This window comes from Channa argus, chromosome 18 (assembly GCF_033026475.1).
Source record: "Channa argus isolate prfri chromosome 18, Channa argus male v1.0, whole genome shotgun sequence".
Lineage (NCBI taxonomy): Eukaryota > Metazoa > Chordata > Actinopteri > Anabantiformes > Channidae > Channa > Channa argus.
Window position 1 is genome coordinate 2,187,857 of NC_090214.1, and position 23,052 is coordinate 2,210,908.

Sequence of the window (23,052 nt, forward strand, 5' to 3'; positions counted from 1 at the left end):
GCTTAAAGTGTTAGTTTCCTCAATATGTGATCAGATTGTGATGACATAATAAAACAGACAACTTTGTTTTATAATGAGATTTATTAAACAAATTGTCACGACATAAATTAATAGTTTTTATTTTTTTAACCCTGATTACAAATGAATGTAACATTTGCTTCGTTTGGCTTTATTTTCAGGATCATTATAAGCTGAATTTTTTTTTTGTAATAAAACTTTATTTTTAAAGAACAACTTTAACACATCATCTCTTTAAATCTCTCATGACTCTCGTCTGGATATAAATTGAGCACATGTTGATACCCTGAGGATGAGCAACTCTTCTTCTATTGTGCTGCAAAATGAAATACATAAACATTTGTGCAATAGCCACATTATTAAGTGCAGTAAAACAACAATATACTTTAACTGGTTTGAGTCAAGTTTACTGGCTGTAATATTATACTCTATACTTTAGCCTGCAAACAATTTTGATTCGGATCATTTGTTAAAACAAAGATATGGCAGCACTGCCAGGTGTGTATGGCAATGTAAATCATTTACTCTGGTCAAATAACAGGGAGACAAGCTCATAAAGTACTGCAAGTCAACTGACTGCAAATAGCAGCACTGCCCTCTTATTAAACAGGAAGTACTCTGCTGAACGTCCAAGCATGATTAAAATGGTGCCAGATGTCAGGATGTACACTGTTGCAGGCCGACTGTGATAGGATCTTTATATTAGAGTCCAGTCCTCTACTTTAGCCCCATTCAAGCTGGATTTACAACTGTAGTAGCGGTGGAGCAAGTTTTACATTACGTTTATTCTGTCTAGGAAGACTTTTAGAAATGCTGAATGCTTTGTCTCTTACATATTGTGCCAGGGTTAAGGTGATGTTCAAAATGAATCCAGTGAGAATAGCTGCTTTGCTTTTTGGAAAACGTTTTGTTACAGCAAAATGCTTCAGTTAAGGCACATGAAAAGGAAGCCATCTATATGTACAGGAGAATTAGCCAATTAGAATTCGGTTTAAAAGTGAAGGTGGAAACTTATTTAGACCTTCGCTAATAGAGAGCACGTCGTTAGATTTTGTTTCCATGTGCATCGACACGCTCGCATGTAAAAACCCTGAGGAAAAAAAAAAGAAAAAATTTACTCTGAAATCCCGTTTCTCTAATTCCTTGCTCCAGTTAGTAGATGGGGCGTCTTAATTGCAAGACATTCAAAAGAAACAAAATGAGATGATTGCAAAAAGTTAACTGTAACATGTTTACTTAAGGGGAAGATTTATATTTCTTTATTTGGACATGACATTTAAAGGTTATATTTTTTTAATAAACATCTTCACAGATCTTTGTGACTGAGAATTTAAAAAAAAATAATAATAATTTTATAATATCAGTGACTCTTTACACAGTCTAGGTTTGGGCCACTTAGAGATGTGGAACTCTTCTCTGAAATTACAAAGTGATAGGTTTGTTGGTTGGAATTGTATCATTGATAATGTTCTGGCCACACATAACAGACATTACCAGACCTAACACTTCACATCTACAGCAGGACTCACCTTTCTTTGGAGTTTTATAGTAAAATCTACACATTGTGCGTCATCCTTTGTGACTTTTTGTCTGGCCTCTGTCTAAGTTACAAAAACTAGTAATTTCCACTGTCCTCCGTGTCGTCTCCACCTTCACTGTGTCGGTCTCCATTTCTCTCTGGGTAGTTAAGGATTTGTCTGTTGGCCTGCATGAGGTACTGCTGCTGTTTGAAATACACCTTCAACACCCCTTTGATTAGCACAAATGCAATGCCACCCTGTGGGAAAACGAAGAAGACAGAACAGTGTCAGGCAGGCTGTGGTGATTACCACTGTTAGAAAAATCACAGCACCACCCCCATGCTGGTAGTGTCCAGTTTACACAGGATGGAGTGGTGCAGTTTGGTGCAATAAACCCACTTTGAATGAGTGTGTCACAGGTTTCAATCATATTTATATTTACAATGAAAATACAATCTTCATCAAGAAATGTACGCCATGTTTCAAAGGCCAAGTATACAGTATACTTCATTAGTTGTATTCACCAGTATCGTGCGCTGCAGATTTGAGGGCACCCGTTGAAACAGCAACCTTCCCATCAGATTGGCGATGGAGGGAAAGATGAGAGCTCCACACAGAGTCCTGGATACAGAGAGGTGATCTCCTGCGCTGTGTCCATCAATGGGGACACGGGGTATATGACGATGGGTACCTGGAGTAAAACAGGCTGCTTGGTTATGACTTGTTTTTAATTTCCTCATAAACTAGTTTGCACAATAATAAATAAACACTGTTACAACAAGTTTTTTTGTTTGTTTGTTTTCAATTTTGATGATATTTGACATGTTTATACTGAACACACCCATGAAAATGATGGTGAAAAAAGTGAGCAAACCAAACAAAGTACAACAGAAGATGCATAATCTGTGTGTGCGCCTATTTACCCGGGCGAAGACTGTGTTTGTAGGAGTATCTCTGCCACAGCCTCACGATGTAATCCTCCCAGCGGATCATCTTCCCCAGGACCAACACTACAGGGATGGTGGGCAGACCCATCAATAGGAACAAGGGGTCAGCTCGCTCCATCACATACAACCCCTTCTTATGTCCCACAACCTGCGTATAAACATGTGAGGAGGTGACGATCTGACAGGATACAACGCTACGGTTCTACATGCTTTCTTTGAAATATGAAGTTGTCTCTGTGGACCTGCATGACAGTCACAGCTCCGTATGTGACAGCTGACCAGTACATGGTTCCAATCACCACCCCGACAGCAGCGAAGGGACTGGCCCGTGACAGAGCTTTGTCTACCTGCTGCAGGAAGTACACCAACGGACCTAAGGAAAGAGAAGAATCCACACAGTCCTATTTACTTTTTCTTCATGAAGCTAAGGACAAAGGAGGCAAATTTGTAATTTCTGAAACTGGGATTTATAAATAGCCTTGATTTGCATGTTTAATTACAGCTCAAATGGCAAGAGGCCAAGACACATATTAAAAATCTTCATTCAAGGTATATTACACCCATAATACACTTTATCATGTACACTTGTACCAGTAAATGCAATCCAGACTTGTTAACATTCTGAATGTATGTAAACAGTAAAGCCAAAAATAGTAAAGAGTCATACTCAACAGGACTACAAAAGTAACCTCGATACCTTTAATCTCCACATGTTCACTTAAAAAGTTTCACATACCCATCTTGGGGAAGATAATGTGGTACTCAGTGCCACATTGTGGACAGCTGACTGCTCCTCCGCTGTTTCCTTTCTGCTTCTCATCGAGCCAGCGCTGCAGACACGATTGGTGGATCCATTTAGTGCAGCCTTTACACCTGCAGGGACTCACCCACTCTGCACTGTGGTCATCTTTCTCAGTGGCAAAACACACCCAGCAGTGTCTGGACAGCACACACACGATCAGTGTTACCAATACTTAATACTGTAGTTGGAGTGAGCTGCTGCTAAAGTCCGATTATTTCACCCCATAAATTCAATTTGTTTGCCTTTAAACACTAAATCATCACGTCCTTACAGTACATACAAGTCCTCACAACACTAAATCACATGTTGAGCCCTCAAAACACAAATGTGTCTTATCCTTATCACTTAACATTCAGGTCAGTGAATCCAAGCAACACGTGTTTCCAAGCATGTTTTTCCACTGAGAACATAACCAAATTATTACATTTTGTTCTTTTTATTACTGTCAACATGTTGTAACGTATGAATTCGGTTTTAATGTTAGGCCTTAAAAAGAATATCAGTGCAGCAGCTGAGAATTCCGCACACTAAAAACTGTAGCGTTCAGTGTAGTGAGCTTTTAGCAGAAAAATCAATCACCGTCATTTCATTTTTAGTGTTTACAGTGTGCAATCAATGTAGAGCTGCAGTGTTAACCTGTCAGGGGCTTTATCTCTGGTGGTACTGTACCATACAATTAAAGTTCGGAGACTTTTGTCTGTAGTGTTTCTTTAAACATAAATTACCAGAAAAATGACTTTGCAAACATGTCAGACCTCATGCAAAAGCCACCAATAGGATCAAATGGTGAGCAAATCCTAATTTCTTGCTCCTGTTTCTAATCATTTATGTGCTAAGGTTTCATATTTTCTGTTATATATTTATATTATATTATATTTACTCTTTGATATGGTAGAATGTTCATGAATATTTATATTGAATATTTATGACCTTGTATTGGTTGTAATGTTTTTTTCAGTGTAAAAACAAGAGTTGAAAATGAGACCTTGCGTTTTAATGAGACAAACGTGTATAAATAAAGAAATTATTTCCCCCCTAAAATGTTAAGTGGCATAATTTAGTCATTTTGATCAGTTTATATACATACTTTTTAAAAAAACTTTGTATTGCCTTTATTCCACAGAACAACAAGAATCACTGGGACAGAGAGAGGGGTTTTATATGTAATAGAGACCCCTTGGTTTCCTTTACTTCAGCACTAGAATGTTCTCTTTGCTATGAACAACACTTCTCACTTACACTTCTCACACACACACACTTACTTCTCAGGCTGCTCCTCAGCAAGAGCCATGACCGTACTTGACACGCTTTGCCCTCTTAGATGTTTTCATGAACTCTAAGGGGAACAACCTGTGAAATAATTCACAAATGCAAAAGCTGGATAAAATATTTATATTTGTAGAATGTAATTATATACATTTATTCAAGAACTGAACTTAAACCCGGATGCATTGATTGTTTGACCATTTGGCTGACAAGCTGTAAACATGACACACACACACACACGTCACCATCTTTGGTGATGACGAAAGTAACTAAAAGTCCCCGTCTTGTAGGGCTGTTTTCGAACTTGCCAAGTTTGGGTAAAAAAATAAAGAACAGGTACAACAAAACTGCCCCAAAGGTCATAGTGAAAATAGTTAGTTACTTGCCACCAGTGTTTTCCATTAATTGAAAACAAAAGTGAAATGATTCTTGCTCCATATAGAACTAAAGTCACTGTTTGCATCCTAGTCTATCAGCAACACAAACCCACTTTAAACTCACATCACCTGAACTAACCTCAGAAGGAGGCGAAGCGGAGTTAGCTAGTGAACTTCAATATTGAGCTAACGCTAGCTACAAGACGCAAACAAAGCTACGTTATCCAATAATATACCAGCCCTGAATCCTTGTCAACTTAGAAAACAGTATTGTCGTAGAAATGTAAAATAAGCACCTACCTGTTCCACAAACAGAACTTCCATTTTATTAGATTTGCACTATTTAAGCAGTGTTGTTCAACCCCTTTACGCTATCTTTAGCTCATAGCCTGCTGGGGAACCAGAGACGCGTCTGGTTTTGCTATAGCAGCTTTTGTGATTGGTCGGCGGCTTAAAAGAGCTTTGTGATTGGTTAGCGGCTTTTGACAGTTTTCTGATTGGTCGGTGGCTTTTGACAGTGCCCGCTGCATTCAAATAGTGTGCGAAGCGTGGGAAATGTGATATTCAACAACAAGCCCGTTATAAAAATCAGCACAGTGTCAAAAGACCTTAGTAAATAAGAAAGGGCCCATGTAGTGGAAAATAATTTGTGCACTTTTACTATCATGAAGTATGAAATTCAAAATACACAGTATAAATGTTAATACACATACAAATCAGAGTGTAAAAAGAAACTATGTGTGTGTGTTAACCAGAATAATGTCTGTTTTGTATGCTGAACTGCAACACTTGTGTATTTTCCACAATGCAATGACATGAAATATGTGTTTTGAGAGTAATTGTCAGCTGCGGGCTTGGTGCTGAATATTCTTTACTAATAACTTATTACATTTGTGCCTGCAGACTTGATGATTGAAACTTTTTATTACTGATTTATAACTTTGAACAGCAGAGTATATGCTTAAAAGCATTTTAGCTACTGCCATTTTAGTGACAGGAAGTCTTATTATTCATAATACTCAGAGAAACTACGATAGATAACTTTCACGTTTTCGAAAAAATGTTTTAATAGTAATTTCTTTTTAAAGATAATACAAATTATACGCTGTTGCATTCGTGGTCATGACTGACAAAGGTTTTGCTACTGCTCGATTAGAGGGGAAAAAAGTATGAAACGCGTGGCTATTCGGTTAAACGCCATGATTGGCCAATAGACCTATCAGTCAAAATATAAGTAAACATGATTGGCTGATTTCTCTGTCAGTCAAACGGACGCCGTGGTGATGCGGTAGAGAGGCAGTCCGATCCTGAGCGGCCAGCAACAGAGAGGAGCGGCGGCGTCGCATCGGCACAGTGCAGAGTGACAGGGCGTTATTTTTTTTTTACATGATTAAAACACTAAACGGGACCGAATACACGCACGGATCGATAAAAACATATCCTAAATATACAGTCCGTCATGGAGTCCTATGACATTTTAGCTAACCAGCCGGTTGTGATTGATAATGTAAGTATGATGATGTCATTCATCCACACCCAAACCGAGGCCGCTGGCTGGGACCGTTGGCTAACTGTTAGCCCCAGTAGCTGTTGTGTTTAAGCTAACAATGTCGCTGCTCTTAACCTCAGCCGCCTTCTTTAAATGTGCATTTGTTATTGGCACTACTCCACAGGGTTCCAGCCAAAATGCCAAAGGCTCTAATTGCTAGTGCTTGTAGCAAGCAGGCGCTGGTCAAACCGGCTAGCTGAGCCCCTGTTCGTCAGATCCTGAATGTTAGCTGTGTGCTGTGATGTGTTCGCACGGGTAGATGGACAGAATGGCGTGCGTGAGCATGTCATCGAGGACGAGACGGTTGTTCATGGATATTAGATGGACATGTTGGAGACACTGAGGGTTCTGTGCGGCACGAACAGTTGCGTTGCGGTGAGCACCGGCGCTACGTTAGCATGGCACTAAAGGAAGCAACACAGACACGTTCCCAAGTGAATGTGAACGCGTTTTCCTTTTCAGCGGTGTTTACCTCTGTGTTTGCGGGCTGTCATTGTTTTAAACGAATCCACTAGGTCATTTGTCAGTACATTAAGGGTCCGTCCCAGTCCAAGCATTAAGACAATGAGCTGTAACACTAAAATATCCTTAAGCGATTTTCCTCAAAAGAATCTTTAACAAGCGAGACATTGTGTTCTTAAAAGAACACTGACATTTTTTCCATTCTTTGGCAAATTCTATTTTAACTGCTCAAAACAAGACGTGGCCTAACTCGGTATGATTCCATTCTTCTTGTATGTCCTCAAGCCTTAAGCTGAGCTCAGAGACATCAGAGTGCACACAAATCCTTTTGCAATCTGATATATCAGCACAGTCAGGTACAATTCAAGTCACATATGTTTTGTTGTTGCTTTTTGTTGCTCTGTTGTTTTCTCTTTCCACTCCTCCCAACCAGTCAAGGCAGATGGCTGCCCACCCTGAGCCTGGTTCTGCTGGAGGTTTCCTCCTTCTCTATACACTTTTAGAGGCTTGACATTATTCTGTAAAGTGTCTTGACATGACTTTGTTGGGAATTGGCGCTATATAAATTAAGTTTAATTGAATACATTTTTTGGAGTGGAGGGGGACGTTAATTCATACAGCTTCAGCTTTTTCTCTGAACAATAGTCTGGAAATATTATTTGTATTATATGAAAGACAAATGGAAACAAATTTTCACTTTGCAGAAAATCAAACCATCAAGTGTTTGGCATGTTTCTTTAAAGTGGGAACTAAACCATTAAGCCAGTATCAGTATTTGAGTACAGAGAGAGTAGTTCAACTAAAATTACAATAATGTATTAATAAAAGTATTTAAGCGGAGTTGTCACTTACACTATGGGATTAGAATTATTGATCTGTAAAATGACCAGATGCAGCTTGTAAGTCTTGTGATAATCCATAATTATACTTATTATTATGGTTTATCTGCTAATGTATAGTATGAATCTGCAAAGTAACTAGTCACAGAACGTGAGATAAGTGCAGTAAAATGTAGAATCTTTTTAAAAAAATGCTCCACTGCATTAAGACGCTGTTGGCAGAATAGCTGCAAATGCTCCACTGCCTATATTTACATCCACGTAGAGTCAAATATTAACAGCACAGTTTATTCAGGTAATTAGGAGAAGTTAAACACGGCCTGCAACTGCTTTCACTTGGTGTTAAAGTTGTTCATCTGCTGCTGCTACAAATATACCACCAGGGCTAGTCACCTTTTTTCCCCGGTTCTTCCTTTTTTGCCAACCGTGTGTGAATAAAGCATTTGCTCTGCTTGCTACATTCGGTGTCATTGCTTAGCTTCGGTTCTGCTTAGGCATTGTAGCAGTAACTCAGAGTTAGACTAACGACACACACAAACAAATGCAAATGAAAGACTTTGTATTGTCCTAGTTTTACTAGTCTTGACAGTCCAGGACAAAGTAGCTGTTGAGACAGAAGGGATGTAGGGTTGCAGTGTTGCTGCTTTCTGCTGGGTGTGAGTGTGTGACTGCTGGTGGCCTCCAGCTGTGTCTTATGATGTCTGTCGTGCTCAGAGAGAAGAGCACTGTGGGTTTGTTTAACCCTAGGATGTCAGGGGCTCTAATGCCATTTTTTATTTTTGATTTTTCAGGGTTCAGGGGTTATTAAGGCTGGTTTTGCAGGTGACCAGATCCCGAAATACTGTTTCCCTAACTAGTAAGTGTTCCTCAAATTATTCCAATAACGTTTGCAGAATGTGTTGTGTCATATGTAGTTTTAAGATAAAGCAATTATTATGTTTGGCAAATGGGATTATTTTCGGAATTTTTGTTAGAAAATGCCAGAAAGTTTGAAGAAGTTGCAACTTGATATGTTGCCATCATGTATTGTTAAATTACAAATATATATTAATCGATTAATTGTACCAGGATGAACATCTTGAGATACAGCGTCTAGTTTTCACAGAGGTGTTAAAACAATGCAGAACACAAGGAACAACACAATCATGTAAAAGAGTAAAAACCAGAAAAGTTACAACTTCACGATATAACGAACATCTAACAGTTAAGGTTTTTGTTACTGCAAACACATTTTTGTTTAAGAGTAAATATTTTTACATAAATACAAGGAACAAATATATTGGAGTAATGAATAAATTCATTTTGAATGATAGTCTGTATTGTCCCTGTATAATACAATGAAATATTGGATGCTCCACTACGTGTCTCTAAAAACCAACTAATGCACTGAGGTTTTGTCAAAACTCACAGTCATATCGCAGAATTTCACATATAGCGCGAGACGTAAGTCACAGTTACAGTGTGCTGAGGAAAGAAAGCTCCAACTTTCAGCCACTATATTTTGCTGTACATGTTGTGACTGTGTGTTTCTGTGTGCGGCCCAGTGTGGGGCGCCCCAAACATGTACGAGTGATGGCTGGAGCCCTGGAAGGAGACCTTTTCATCGGACCCAAGGCGGAGGTACGGAACATCTCACTTACCCTGCTGTAATCTATTAGGCTGCAGAGTTTGCATTACACCAAACGTAGAATTTAGGAGCATTTCCTAAAAACTCAGACAAATTGTTTCCCAGGAGCCTTTGGGGAAACGCTGATCTAGATGTAATGTGAGCTTTTTCTTCTCTCACTCCGACAATGAACCAGTGACACACACCAGCAACAGCTGCTGTATGTACAGTTTCCTGCATTTCCTCTGCACTTTCTGATGCATGAGACCCAAGCAATTTATCCACACAGCAGAAGAACCACATCCAGCTTTTGATTGTGTTTGTTTGCTTTTCTTTTTGGTTTCCACTTTACAAATCTGTTTTAGTGTCTCTTGTCTCGCCTTTGTTGATCAGGAACACAGGGGCTTGTTGTCGGTGAGGTATCCAATGGAGCACGGGATAGTGAAAGACTGGAATGACATGGAGAGAATCTGGCAGTACGTTTACTCCAAGGAGCAGCTGCAGACTTTCTCTGAGGAGGTGAGCTCCTCTTCTCCTGCGACGCAGCTAAAAGGTCACTCATTTCACCGATGGAACAATGCAGCATTAGTTATCATGCTCTGTGTGCATCTTTGTGTCTGGTGTCTTTTGCAGCATCCTGTGCTGTTGACTGAGGCTCCTCTCAACCCCAGTAAGAACCGGGAGAAGGCAGCAGAGGTTTTCTTTGAGACCTTCAACGTCCCTGCTCTCTTCATCTCCATGCAGGCTGTGCTGAGCTTGTAAGAAGGCCCTGCTCTGTCTGCACTAGCAAAGACCTGTTTAATGCATTGCTGTTACTGTATTCACTCTCCCATGAGGTGCTTTCCCTCAGTTATTTCAAATTGTGCAACATTTACTGCTGCAGCTTTACTGCTGCTTCACCAGTGAAGTTAGGCTCCGGCTGCTGGGTGAGAAAAGAATGGCAGCTGTTAAAGCAGCTCACAATGAATGTCCACGCACGTTGGGTTAATTGATGATGTGAGTGTGAATGGTTGGGTTGGTCCTGAGACAGGCTCCGCCTTTCGCCCATTGACAGCTGGGATGGGCTTCAGCCCCCGTCACCCTGTACACGTTGGGTGGTTAGGATGATGGATGGATGGATGCTGAATTTAGTACGTTGTAAATGTGACGCAGGTGTTTCGTGCAGGTACGCCACTGGCCGTACCACCGGCGTGGTGTTGGATTCCGGGGATGGCGTGACCCACGTTGTGCCCATCTACGAGGGCTTTGCCATCCCGCACTCCATCATGCGTGTGGACATTGCTGGAAGAGACGTCTCCAGATACCTCCACCTGCTGCTGCGCAAGGAAGGCTACAACTTTAACACCTCAGCAGAGTTTGAGGTGGTTCGCACCATCAAAGAGGTGAGGAATCAAGTGGAAAGGCATTTTCAAATAAGAAATATGTTCTGTTGTCTAATCAAATGTGTCTCCTTTCAGAGAGCCTGTTATCTATCCCTCAACCCCCAAAAAGACGAGACTCTAGAAACAGAGAAGGCTCAGTATGTCCTCCCTGATGGAAGCACCTTAAATGTGAGTTGAACACACAGACCACAGACATTTGTCCACATATTCCACATGGAAGCCCTTCCTGCCTGACCACACACTGAATCTTCTTTTCAGATCGGTCCAGCCAGATTCCGTGCTCCAGAGCTGCTCTTCAGACCTGACCTCATCGGAGACGAAAGCTCAGGCATCCACGAGGTCCTGGCCTACGCTATCCAGAAGTCTGACATGGACCTCCGACGCACTCTATTCTCCACCATCGTATTGTGCGGAGGATCTACACTGATTAAAGGTTGGTGTTACATCCGAAATGCATGGAAGCTGTATTGTTGTGGACATGTCCATAGGCGTGATGGTGGGGAACAGCCACATGTAGTGTGGGAAGGATTTGATGTATTTCGGTCTCTGAAAGGTCTAAAAATGACTCTCTGACCTTTACACATACTCACTGAAACACTTGTCTTTTTCTTTTTAGGTTTTGGGGAGAGACTACTAACTGAAGTGAAGAAGCTTGCACCCAAAGATGTTAAGATTAAGGTCGGTCTAAGCTGAGAGCTGCACCTGGGTGTCTTCTGGCCGCTGTTCTGAAAAGATGTTTGTAACCTGTGGTTGTCTTTTGTACCTATTCAGATCTCTGCTCCCCAGGAGAGGCTCTATTCCACATGGATCGGGTAAGAATTCAGTTTTACAAGTCAGCCTGGTTTGCAAACGTTTAGATTTTAGTTGCTGTCTCTTGAAAAGGTGCTGTTGTTGAACTAAGTCACAGAATGGACACTTTAGCTTTAAGCCCACTAGTTGTAGTTATTTTTAGGACACACAAGCAGTTTGTGTCCAAGTGCTACACACCTGTTTCCTTTGTATTTTAATTCTCCTAAGAAGCAACAGTTCTGAATTGTCCCATCTGGGACAGTCTGCTTCCCATGTGTTTGACAGAGAGCAGAGACACACATCACAGGCCGAGAGACGATAAGGAATCGTGTCTGCGGCTTCCTATGTCTATAAAGTCCTATCAGTCAAAAATCCTACATCGGTTTTAGCAGTTTTTTATGTCAGTACTAGTGACAAATGTGTTCGTAATCCACAAGTAAAAACAAGATTTAAACTCGTGCGTCACTCAGCACTTCAGTTGTTCCCATAAGAATAAAGAATAAAGTATATCCAAGTATTTATGTGTTTGTTTAATTTGGGAACATTGCATTTTATCCAGATACGTTGTATAATGAAAGATGCACTTGCTGCAGATGTGTGGCCTGTAAAAAGCGCTGTAATCTCTGACCTTGTCTCGTAACAGTGGCTCCATTCTGGCATCGCTGGACACGTTTAAAAAGATGTGGGTGTCGAAGCGGGAATATGAAGAAGACAGAGCACGTGCCATCCACAGGAAGACCTTCTAATAGGGGCCGGCATCCTGCCAATGCCCCCAGAACTGCCCTCAAATCCCCCTCCCCCCTCCCACCATACTGTTGGAGACCATTCTCCTGCACCTCTCATCTCCGGGTACCTCTGCATCATACTTTATCAAATCACCTGCTTCTAAACTACTGTCCACCTACTGCTTTATCTCCCCTCCAGAACAACACACATTTGCGTGTGATCGTTTCCATGTTTACTTCTCTCTCTCTCTTTTGTTTTAAATTATAAATTTGCAAGCTTTCCCCTTTTCTTCCTGTTGGGTGACGGTGACAGCACCCACCACCATCCAAACATTCACAGGGCCGTCAGGGTATCTCGGAGGGCAATGAATAGCACTGTGGACTCAGCTACAGGCCCTGCTGTGCTATTATTTAGTCCACATTGAAGTATTGGTGTTGCTCTCTTGCCTACAAAACCCTGCAAGGTGTAGAATATCATGACATGTCAATAAACTGAATGTTTTTCTTTTTCTTTTTTGCTACTGTTAAAACTTTCATTCCAAACTGAAGACTTAGGATTTTTTATTTTACGTCCATTTTGTAGGTTTTTTTTTTTTTAAGTTCCTGACACTGATTAGCTCATACAGAACAAAGATGTGAAGTACTATAGCTCCATCTAGTGCTAGTAAGGTAAAGAGAACCACTGTTCCACCCTTAAACTTAAAGCCGTTAATTTATCATCCAACTGATGGACCTAAGGTCTTATTATCTGTCAACACTTTCATTCATGTCATTATTAAAAAAATCCACGTAAACACAATGGTTTGTCCGCTGATGAGATTGATGGTTCACACTCAAAGCAAAAATCTGGTGGTGTTGGTTTTACTCTTAGTTTTAACTGGTGGTCGGTCATGAGTTTGTCCTGCTAACTTTGCACTGAACAGCTCTGTTCAAGAAATTTGATAAATGCATCACAGTAACATACAGATAAAGCTGCTGTAGTTTTCCACATAAACGTGAACCTTACGTCGTGGATTAGCTAGTTTAACTATCTGTATAGCGATTTCTTTCCATGCAAATACTGATTCCACCGTCCTACTTTTGTTGGGTGACTAAAATAAATATTAGTTTAATGATTCCTCTCATTTTTAACCATGGAATGTTTGGTATTTTTATGTGAAAAGGCAAAGTGATTTTGTTTTTTCCCCCGTTATGAGAATTTTTGCCCGGATTTGAACTAGTTTGTCTAAAACTGAAATGAATTGTGATGTGATGGAGGCTCCTTCAAAGTACAACAGAGGCAAAGTTAGCATGAGTCAAACTCAGAATGGAGACCTGGGTTAAAAACAGATTTTTTTTTCTTTCTTCTGAGTAAGTAATATGTAACATTCAGCTGATGTGATCAAATTCTCTGTGTAAATTCTCCCACTCATCTGTTTGGAGCTCTTTGCTTTACTCAGTCGCATGTTAGTTAGTCGTGCACATTTAAAGATCTCAGCCAGGTTCTGGATCCTGGATGGAAAAACATGGACAGGCCAACACGGCTGATGAACGGTTTTCGGATTCTCTCCCTCCCTCCAGTCTCCCCTTCCCTCTCTATGTAGTAGTCAAAGTTTGGGTCTTATGATTTCCCTGCATCTTAGTTGCAGTGAAGGGGTCGTGTCCACAGCTTTGTCCGCCTTACCCCGACCTGCGTCAGTGCCGGGGCGTCCACGTCCTCTGCTTTTGGGTGTTTTTAAAAATGAGGAATCCAAAAAAAACAAAGGTACAATGTCATCAGCCTTGTGTACAGTGGACTGCTTTTCAAACAACAACCCCCCAAAAACCATAGGACAAAACTAAAAATGTACAATACAATGTTTATTCAAGTGTTTTGCTTTTACTTTTCGTAAATTCAATATAATAAATAAGTTAATGGCTGCTGCTCGAATGTCCCGTCATTGATTTATCAGCTGTAGTTTCACTCACGAGTTGGTAGATCTGATGTGTATGTTGCACATCTTAATCCTCGTTAGAGATTTAATGTCAAATGTACAAAAGAAAAATAAAAAGATTCCTTTCTCTCACTTCTGCAGGAAACTCGACAGTGTTTTACAGAAAAAGTTGAGAATGCAACAACACACTTGATATGTTCTTCTGAAAGATATATTTCCTCCTAAGTCCTGTCTGTTTAAATAATTCTTGTTTTCCACGTACACGAGATGAAGTTGGAATCTCCAGCAATCCGTTTTTTTCCTCAGGCATTAGACTCGTCCAGTGGGATCAGAGTTATGGGACATTTCCAGGTCCACATTGTGAACATGTTGCAGTTGTGCAGTATATTTGAGCATTTACTGCAGCAGTTAGATGGACCTTAAAACATTTCAGCAGCAACACTACTACTATCAAGACTAAGAAGATAGTGAGAAGTTACTTTTTGCAATAAAAACTAAATAAGTAATCATAATACCTTTGTCTCACAAAGCTGCATGTCAGTGAAGTGTGACTATAAATGTGAGTGCTCTTCCTCATACGAGCCTCTGTCTGTCTTTTTGTTTGACACTGTACAGCAATAATCCAGGATCAGTTTCACAGTAAGAGGAAGCAAATCCACATCAATCCTCTGAGCGTTTCGAACGTGATTTCCACACAGTGCACCAGTGAATATTAGTGTATGAACACCACAACTGGAACCATGTTCAGCATTAAGCTGAAAGCTTTAAAAGGTGACACAACACACAGTATACGCTCAGTATACTATCAGCTGCAGATCTACAATATGTGATCATGCAGATCTTTGCAGACCAGACACCTTTGTGCAATGCTGTGTGACTTTTTGCTGACATATTGGAATTTGTGTGTGCTCCTTTACGTCCTGGTCTCTGACGTGTATAAAAACTAAACAGCATATCAATACATTGTCTAACTATATAATATTTGCACTACAGATAGTTTTGTTCAGTATAGCAACTGTAGCAAAAGTTCAATCATCTTAACCATCATTTCTTGCTCCGTCTACATTTGTGGACACAGCGTTTACCTACATCATACCTGCTTGCAAAATCTTGACTGTCACAAAACAGAGGACCCCAGTTTGTAACCCTCATGTACCCTGTCCACTAACACAGAAGCTACACAATTACTGGAACAGAATGGTGAACTGAGGATTTCCAGATCTCAGATCTCCATGTCAGGGACGTGGGCACCACCTTGTGTTCTTTGCTCTGCCTTTGTGTTGGTGACTTGGAGTAAGAGCATTGCCACAGTAGGTCCGGGCTGCTGCCGCATCAGTCCAGTAGAGGACTGGCAGCTAGTGAATTAGCAGATCCTGCACTGAGCCACTAGACAAATGTAATTATCAGTATTCGTTTATTCCAAATACCATCGCTTTCTGTTGCAATGTGATTCCACAACCCCTGTGGATTTGTTTCCGACCTTTCTGACTTCTACCGCAGATTTACTTGCTGTTTGGATCAAGGAGGCGCGCAACAAAGTGAGGCCCTGCAGGAGGTAAACGCTCAGGTGGGCTTGTGCGTCTCGCGCTCCCGGGTCTATTCCTCTCTAACGTGCGCTCACTTTCAAACAAAATGGACGAACTGACCCTGCTGCTGAGCTAAACAAGAGACTTTTCTACGTCCTGTGTTTTGTGGCTGTGTGATCTGGACTCTGCGCTCGAGCTGAGTGAATTTCAAATTTACAGAGCGAACAGACGCGCGGGGCTTTTTGAGGGAGGAGGAATCTGTTTTTAACCATGTTTCCGTAACATCTTCATCATTAACTGCAGCCTCTTTACTGCCCCGTGAGTTCTCCTCCTTCTTCCTCGTTGGTGTTTACATTCCGCCACCAGGCGATGTGCATGAGGCGCAGCGCGCGCTGGCTGAGGAGATACTGTGTGTGGCTGAGACAAACCCGGACGCCTTGGTTTTTGTCCTAGGAGACTTTAAGAGAGGTCACCTCTCCCACGAACAAAGGCGCCTGTACTAGACCCCTGCTACACCAGCATCAGCGGTGCTTATCGTGCCGTTCCTCGCGCTGCACTGGGCCAGTCCGGCCACGTCATGGTTCACCTGATTCCAGCATACAGGCAGAAATTAAACCTCCTGTAAAATCATCAAAGAAGTGGAGCAGTGAGGCTGTGGGGGAACTTCAGGAGTGTTGGGACTGTACGAACTGGGACGTCCGTCCATCAGGCACCGGGTGAGTTAGAACAACGACAAACCCTGGTTCGCAGCTGAGCTCAGAGACACAAGTAGCAAAGAGGTGGACAGAGCTAAAACAGCGCATGGTGAGAGGATGGAACAGCAGTTCTCAGCCACCAACTCTGCCTCTGTTTGGAAAGAGCTGAAGGCAACAACTACAGGTTACTGTCTATAACCTACAGGAGTGAGATGGAGCGTCTGGTGTCAAGGTGCAGCATGAACAACCTGGAGCTCAACGCTCTCAAGACAGTGGAGGTGATGGTGGATTTCAGGAAAGACACAAACTGTTTGAGCATCCAGGTCCATTAGGACCAGGACCTCATGTTACAAAAACAGTTTCTCTGGACTTAGGACAATGCTTTTGTGTAAAAATGAGAAAACCAACACTTTCTTCAAGCCATAATGATACTTCTCTGAACATCCTTAAAGTTAAAGTCAGTGTATTTTTACCTGCTGGGATCCTGTTCATACAGGCTACAAACACGTCACCAAATGATGCAGGTACTGAAGGAGCTGAAGACGTGTTAACAAAAACAACTTGTTGACCATCTGCTGGTTTTTCTGTGACTCAGTTAAGTGTAGACTAATCAAAGTGAAACTATCTCGGCCTTTTTCTGTTCTCCACCTACCTCACTGCTGTACAGTGGCCATAATGAATAAAACACCTCCTCTGTTTCTCTGGTAAAGTCAGTGCAGAGGGAAAGAAACAACACATGAAAATGACACCAACACAAATATTCAGAGTTTTTATTTTCATCTCGACAATTGTCAGTTCCGGGAAACAGAACTAATCCTGAGCAGTGATGTTCATGTGTGAACACACACAGGAAATACCCACCTACAGAAAGTGCAACACTAACAGGAAATGAGAAGATGAACCACCTGAGTACTATCAATAAAGTTTGACTGAACGTGGATCAGAAACATGTGAAGAAACAACAACAATGAGCTCTCAGGAAAAATGATGGAGACAAATTCAAATACACATTTTGATCCACTGCACCTTAAATTACTTGTTTCTATTTGAGTTTACACAACTCAGCAGTGGCTCCAGGACAATAAAATCCAAGTCCAGCATGTAGAGGCTGAGTGAATGTGGTCTGGACTCTGTGGAGGAGAGTCATGGTTTCAGAGACGCTGTAGAAGGACAGAATACCTGCTCTGTGATCCAGGTACAGTCCTACTCTGGAGGACTGAGGACCTGAGACGGGAGTTTGGATGTTGTTGTGATAATAAACATAATTGTTTTGGAAACAATCTAATGCCCAAGATTTGTTATTGTATCCAAATCCACTTTCCTTCCTGTTTCCTGTTCTGCTAATATTCTTATATGCAACTGCTACATAAACTCTTGTCCCTGTCCACTTCACCTCCTAGTAACAACGTCCAGTCAGACTCTCTCTACTCAGGACCTGATAATATGTAGTGAATCTGTCTGGATGAGGAGAATAAGACTGTTCTTCACTCATCATTGTTACTTTTCTGTTTCCTTCAGACAATAACAGACGTGTGTTTGCTGTGTTTGGATCCAGTGAGATTTCACATGAATATTTTAAGAACTCAGCTCTGGTCTTGGGTTCTGCTGGTGACAGTGAAACATGGACTTCAGTCAGTCTCAGTGAGACGTTTGTCCATGTCTCTCTCAGGACGTCCTGTAGTTGACCTCTGAGCTCTGACACAGCTGCTGTCACATCCTCAAAGTATCTCAGAGGACGGATGTTGATGCTGGATGAGTCTGTAGGTTCACTGAGTGCTGACAGTGAGGGGTAGCTGTGGACAAACTGGATGTGATCCTCTGTGAGTGAGAGCTGCTCCAGTGAAGCGTCTTTCCTCTTCAGCTCAGTGATGTCCTGCTCCAGCTTCTCCTGAAGCTCTTTGACTCGACTCACTTCAGTTTCCTGCTGGGATCTGATCTGCTGCTTCACATCAGACCTTCTTTTGTCCATGAGACGGATCAGCTCAGTGAAGATCTTCTCACTGTCCTCCACTGCTTTATCAGCAGAGAGACTGATGGCCTCCACCTCCTGTTGAAGCAGCTTCACGTCTTTCTCTCTGTCCTGGATTCTCTGCTGGAGTTTTTGTCGACTCCCCTCGAGCTCTCTCTGCCTCTCAGTCCTCTCTGCTGCAGCTGAGACTGTGTCGTGGCCTCTATGTTCATCCATGGAGCAGAGATAACAGATACACTGCTGATCAGTACGGCAGAAAATCTTCATCACCTCATCATGACGAGAGCAGATGTTCTCCTGCAGCTTCTTGCAGGGCTCCACCAGCTTGTGCTTTTGAAAAGCTGGAGATTCATAATGAAACTGGAGGTGATTCTCACAGTAAGACACAAAACACACCAGACAGGACTTGAGAGCTTTCAGTTTTCTCCCAGTGCAGACATCACAGGACACATCTTCAGGTCCAGCATAGCAGTGATCAGCAGGAGCAGCTTGGAGTCCAGTCTTCTTCAGCTCCTCCACTAAAACTGCTAACATGCTGTTTTTCACCAGGACAGGTCTCGGTGTGAAGGTCTGTCTACACTGAGGGCAGCTGTGGAGTTTCTTACCATCCTCTTCATCCCAGAACCTTTTAATACACTTCATGCAGTAGCTGTGTCCACAGGGAATAGTCACCGGATCCTTCAGTAGATCCTGACAGATGGAACAAGAGAAGGTTTCTCGGTCCAGCTGAACTCCTTTCTGAGCCATTTCACCTCTCAGCAGAAACGACTGTCTGACTTTCACTTTCTCTGAAACTAGTTTGAGCTCTGATCTAAACGTCATCAGCTCTGACACTTCAACACATGTTGGTTACACCCATCTTCAAACTGTAGATCTGAAGGGGAGGGAACAAGGACATATATGGACAGAGTGGAGCTCACTGTGTTTGAGAGCAGGAAGAAGAGGGAGGGTCATCAGGGTTTGACTCCAGGAAGAGGAGCAGTTTCACTCAGATACTGTGTGTTTAACTAGTTTGTTCATTTACAAAGAGGTGATTTCCCAGTTGAAGACATTCTGGGAGGACAGACCAACTTTGAGTGGTGTGTTTACTGACAGCAACGGTCAAATCGTGCTCATTCTGCCTTTAAGGAATCTGACTTGAGGTCTGCTTCTTATTGCTGGTTTATTCTCTGTGTTCACCTAAAGGGGGAGTGGAGTGGATTTAGAGCAGGCAGTGAAGATTAGAAACAAGGACTCAGAAGTGAGATTGTTTCGTGTTTGGACAGTGGACATGGGGACACGTTAAGAGTTATAAACCAATCATCCACCATCAGAGTTTACTGGTGAAGAGACAGATGAGTCTGTCTGGAGAACGATCATGTGTCATTTTCCAGTTTAGTTGCTCAGTTTTGTTCATCCAGGATCCTGATATTACAGAATAGTAAAAAATACATCTGCAAATATTTTTATCTGCAAACCCCCAACAAACTAAATGGAGCATCAGCTACCAACGATACAGCAGCCATTGATCCTGCAGTGACTAATGTATCAATCTGTGTCATGTGCTGAATGTGTTTTAGAGTGAAAAAGTAAAAAACACCTACAGTGTAAATTCTCACTGTGTTTCCTGCAAACACCAGATTATTTCTTAGTATCATATATGTACATTTAACTTACGCTGTTATTTTCATGAACAGTTTGAATATGTTAAACAGCGTCATCTCTGTGTCACTACCTTCTCTGAAACTGGGATCATTTGGAGTTTGGAGACGTTTTTTCATGGCTTCAAACTCACCAAGCATCTTATTATACTGATTAACTACCTCGGTCCTACATCGTGCAGTTCCAGACGTCCTGAGATCTGCACTGATGGCAAACAGCTCCAGTATGTTGATTTCCAGTCTGATAAACTTTAAAGCCTCAGCTCCAGTTGTTCCTCTGTGAACATCTTCCAGTTCACTGTTCAGTGATGCAACAATCGTCCTGAATTCCTCCATTTCTTGTGAACATTCTCTCTCTTTTTGTTTCTGGTTTCCACACAAAGCGATAGCAGCAAAAACTACTAAAATCATCAATACACCTGCAAATATTTTTATCTGCAAACCTGCAACAAACTCAAATGGAGCATCAACTACCAACAGTACAGCAGCTATTGATCCTGCAGTGACAAATCTATCAATCTGTGTCATGTGCCGAATGTGTTTCAGTGTGAAATCCAGCTTCTGCAGCTCGTCTAGAATTTCTCTCATCCTGGGTTTTTATTGTCTGACTGTGTGATGAATGAAGCTGCTTTCAGTCTGTTCAGTCTCCAAACTGGGTTTGGTTCCATTTTCAGGCAGGTTCCTGTGACCTGGACGTGTTGAGACCTTTGTCTTTGCAGAGTCAGAGTCTGAGGACTGAGTGTGTGAAAACAATGACAGACAACGTTTGCAGACGTTCAGATTAAAGTATTTCTCTCATTGTGTCTTAGCTGATGTGTGATGCTGTGTCAGCAGAAAGTCCCCATCAGCAGCAGACAGAGGAGGACAGGGACCAGTGATGGTTGTGTGTGAAAATCCCCCTGAATCCACAGTTTCTGAAATACTGTGTCCAGCACCAACCACAGAGCCACATTCAAAGTCATTAAATCACCTTTCCTCCCATTGTGATCCTGACTTTGAACTTTAGTGTTAATGCTTTGAGTTTCTGGCCTGTGATTGGCTCATTAGACTTTTACATTGAGGAGCAGTTGAACAGACATTAAAAACTACTAACATCAAAAACAAAGTCATCAAATGATATGTGAAATTACTATGATAATATGAGTCTTTATATAGTGTTTGTTAAAATGATGCTCAATTAGTTCATCACAGTTCAAATAGGAATTTCTGGTAGATCTCAATATCATTTTAGTATTAGAATAGTTGTGTCTTTGACATTTCTGTCCATTTGTCCTTCAGGGTTTCAGGCCTGCTTCACTTTCTGTCCACTAGTCAGTTTTATTTCAATCTTCTTTTCCTTTGGGCTGTTACCTCTCAGGTGTCGCCACAGCGAATCATGTGCCTCCATCTTAACCCTCTGCATCATCACCAACTAACTTCATGTCCTCTCTCACTACATCCATAAATCTCCTCTTTGCTCTTCCTCTAGACCTCCTGCCTGGCAGCTCCAACCTCAGCATCCTTCTACCGATATATTCACAGTTTCTCCTCTGAACATGTCCAAACCACCTCAATCTGGCTTCTCTGACTTTATCTCCAAAACATCTAACATGAGCTGTCCCTCTGATGTCCTCATTCCTGATCCTGTCCATCCTCGTCACTCTCAAAGAGAACCTCAACATCTTAAGCTCTGCTACCTCCAACTCTGCCTCCTGTCTATTCTTCAGTGCCACTGTCTCTAAGCCGAACAACATCTCTGGTCTCACCAGCATCTTGAACATCTTTCCTTTCATTCTCACTGATAATCTTTTATCACACCTGACACTTTTCTCCACCTGTTCCAACCTGCCTGCACTCACCTCTTCACCTCTTTTCCACACTCTCCGTTGCTCTGAGCCGTTGACCCTAAGTACTTAAAGTCCTGCACCTTCTTCACCTCTGCTTCCTGTAACCTCACTGTTCCCCCTGGGTCCCTCTCATTGACACACATGTATTCTGTCTTACTGCGGCTAAGCTTCATTCCTCTATTTTCCAGAGCAGACCTCCACCTCTCTAGATTTTCCTCCACCAGCTCCCTGCTCTCACTACAAATCACAATGTCATCTGCAGACATCATAGTCCATGGAGATTCCTGTCTAACCTCATCTGTCAGCCTGTCCATCACCAGAGCAAACAAGAAGGGGCTCAGAGCTGATCCTTGATGCAGACCCACCTCCACCTTGAACTCCTCTGTCACCCCTCACCACTGTCTTACAGCTCTCATACATGTCCTGCACCACTCTAACATACTTCTCTGCCGCTCCAGACGTCCTCATACAATACCACAGCTCCTCTCTCGGCACCCTGTCATACGCTTTCTCTAAATCTACGAAGACACAATGCAACTCCCTCTGACCTTCTCTGTACTTCTCCATCAGCATCCTCAAAGCAAATACTGCATCTGTTGTTCTCTTTCTAGGCATGAAACCATATTGCTGCTCACAAATGTTCACCTCTGTCCTTAGCAGAGCTTCCACTACTCTTTCCCACAACTTCATTGTTTGGCTCATCAGCTTTATTCCTCTGTAGTTGACACAGCTCTGCACATCTCCCTTGTTCTTAAAAATTGGCACCAGTACACTTCTCCTCCAGTCCTCAGCATCCTCTCACTCTCCAAGATCTTGTTAAACAAACTAGTCAGAAACTCTACTGCCACCTCTCCTAGACACTTCCATACCTCCACAGGTTTGTCATCAGGACCAACTGCCTTTCCACTCTTCATCCTCTTCAACGTCCTCCTCACTTCACTCTTACTAATCTTTGCTACTTCCTGCTCCACACCAGTCACCTCTTCTACTCTTTGCTCCCTTTCATTTTCCTCATTCATCAACTCTTCAAAGTTCTCCTTCCATCTTCCCATTACACTCCTGGCACCTGTCAATACATTTCCATCCTTATCTTTAATCACACTAACCTGCTGCACATCCTTCCCATCTCTGTCTCTTTGTCTGGCCAACCTGTACAAATCCACCTCTCCCTCTTTAGTGTCCAACCTAACATACAAGTCCT

General features: G+C 42.0%; 2 protein-coding genes and 1 pseudogene across 2 annotated transcripts; 1 reads left to right on the plus strand and 2 right to left on the minus strand.

Annotated features, from left to right (window-relative positions):
* Positions 1-103: 103 nt before the first annotated feature.
* On the minus strand, positions 104-5,367 carry marchf5l (membrane-associated ring finger (C3HC4) 5, like). Its single transcript, XM_067484683.1, has 7 exons — positions 5,231-5,367; positions 4,550-4,637; positions 3,222-3,424; positions 2,728-2,858; positions 2,462-2,633; positions 2,063-2,229; positions 104-1,795 (listed from the first exon to the last, which is right to left on the minus strand). The coding sequence occupies exons 2-7, from the start codon at positions 4,576-4,578 to the stop codon at positions 1,634-1,636; spliced, it is 864 nt and encodes a 287-aa protein (XP_067340784.1). The 5' UTR covers positions 4,579-4,637; positions 5,231-5,367; the 3' UTR covers positions 104-1,633.
* Positions 5,368-6,226: 859 nt separating this feature from the next.
* Positions 6,227-14,185, plus strand: actr1b (actin related protein 1B). Its single transcript, XM_067484682.1, has 11 exons — positions 6,227-6,437; positions 8,572-8,636; positions 9,325-9,400; positions 9,780-9,905; positions 10,020-10,144; positions 10,552-10,768; positions 10,844-10,936; positions 11,027-11,201; positions 11,385-11,446; positions 11,540-11,580; positions 12,201-14,185. The coding sequence occupies exons 1-11, from the start codon at positions 6,390-6,392 to the stop codon at positions 12,301-12,303; spliced, it is 1,131 nt and encodes a 376-aa protein (XP_067340783.1). The 5' UTR covers positions 6,227-6,389; the 3' UTR covers positions 12,304-14,185.
* A 2,741-nt stretch (positions 14,186-16,926) lies between these two features.
* Positions 16,927-19,147, minus strand: LOC137103921 (tripartite motif-containing protein 16-like; annotated as a pseudogene).
* Positions 19,148-23,052: the final 3,905 nt, after the last annotated feature.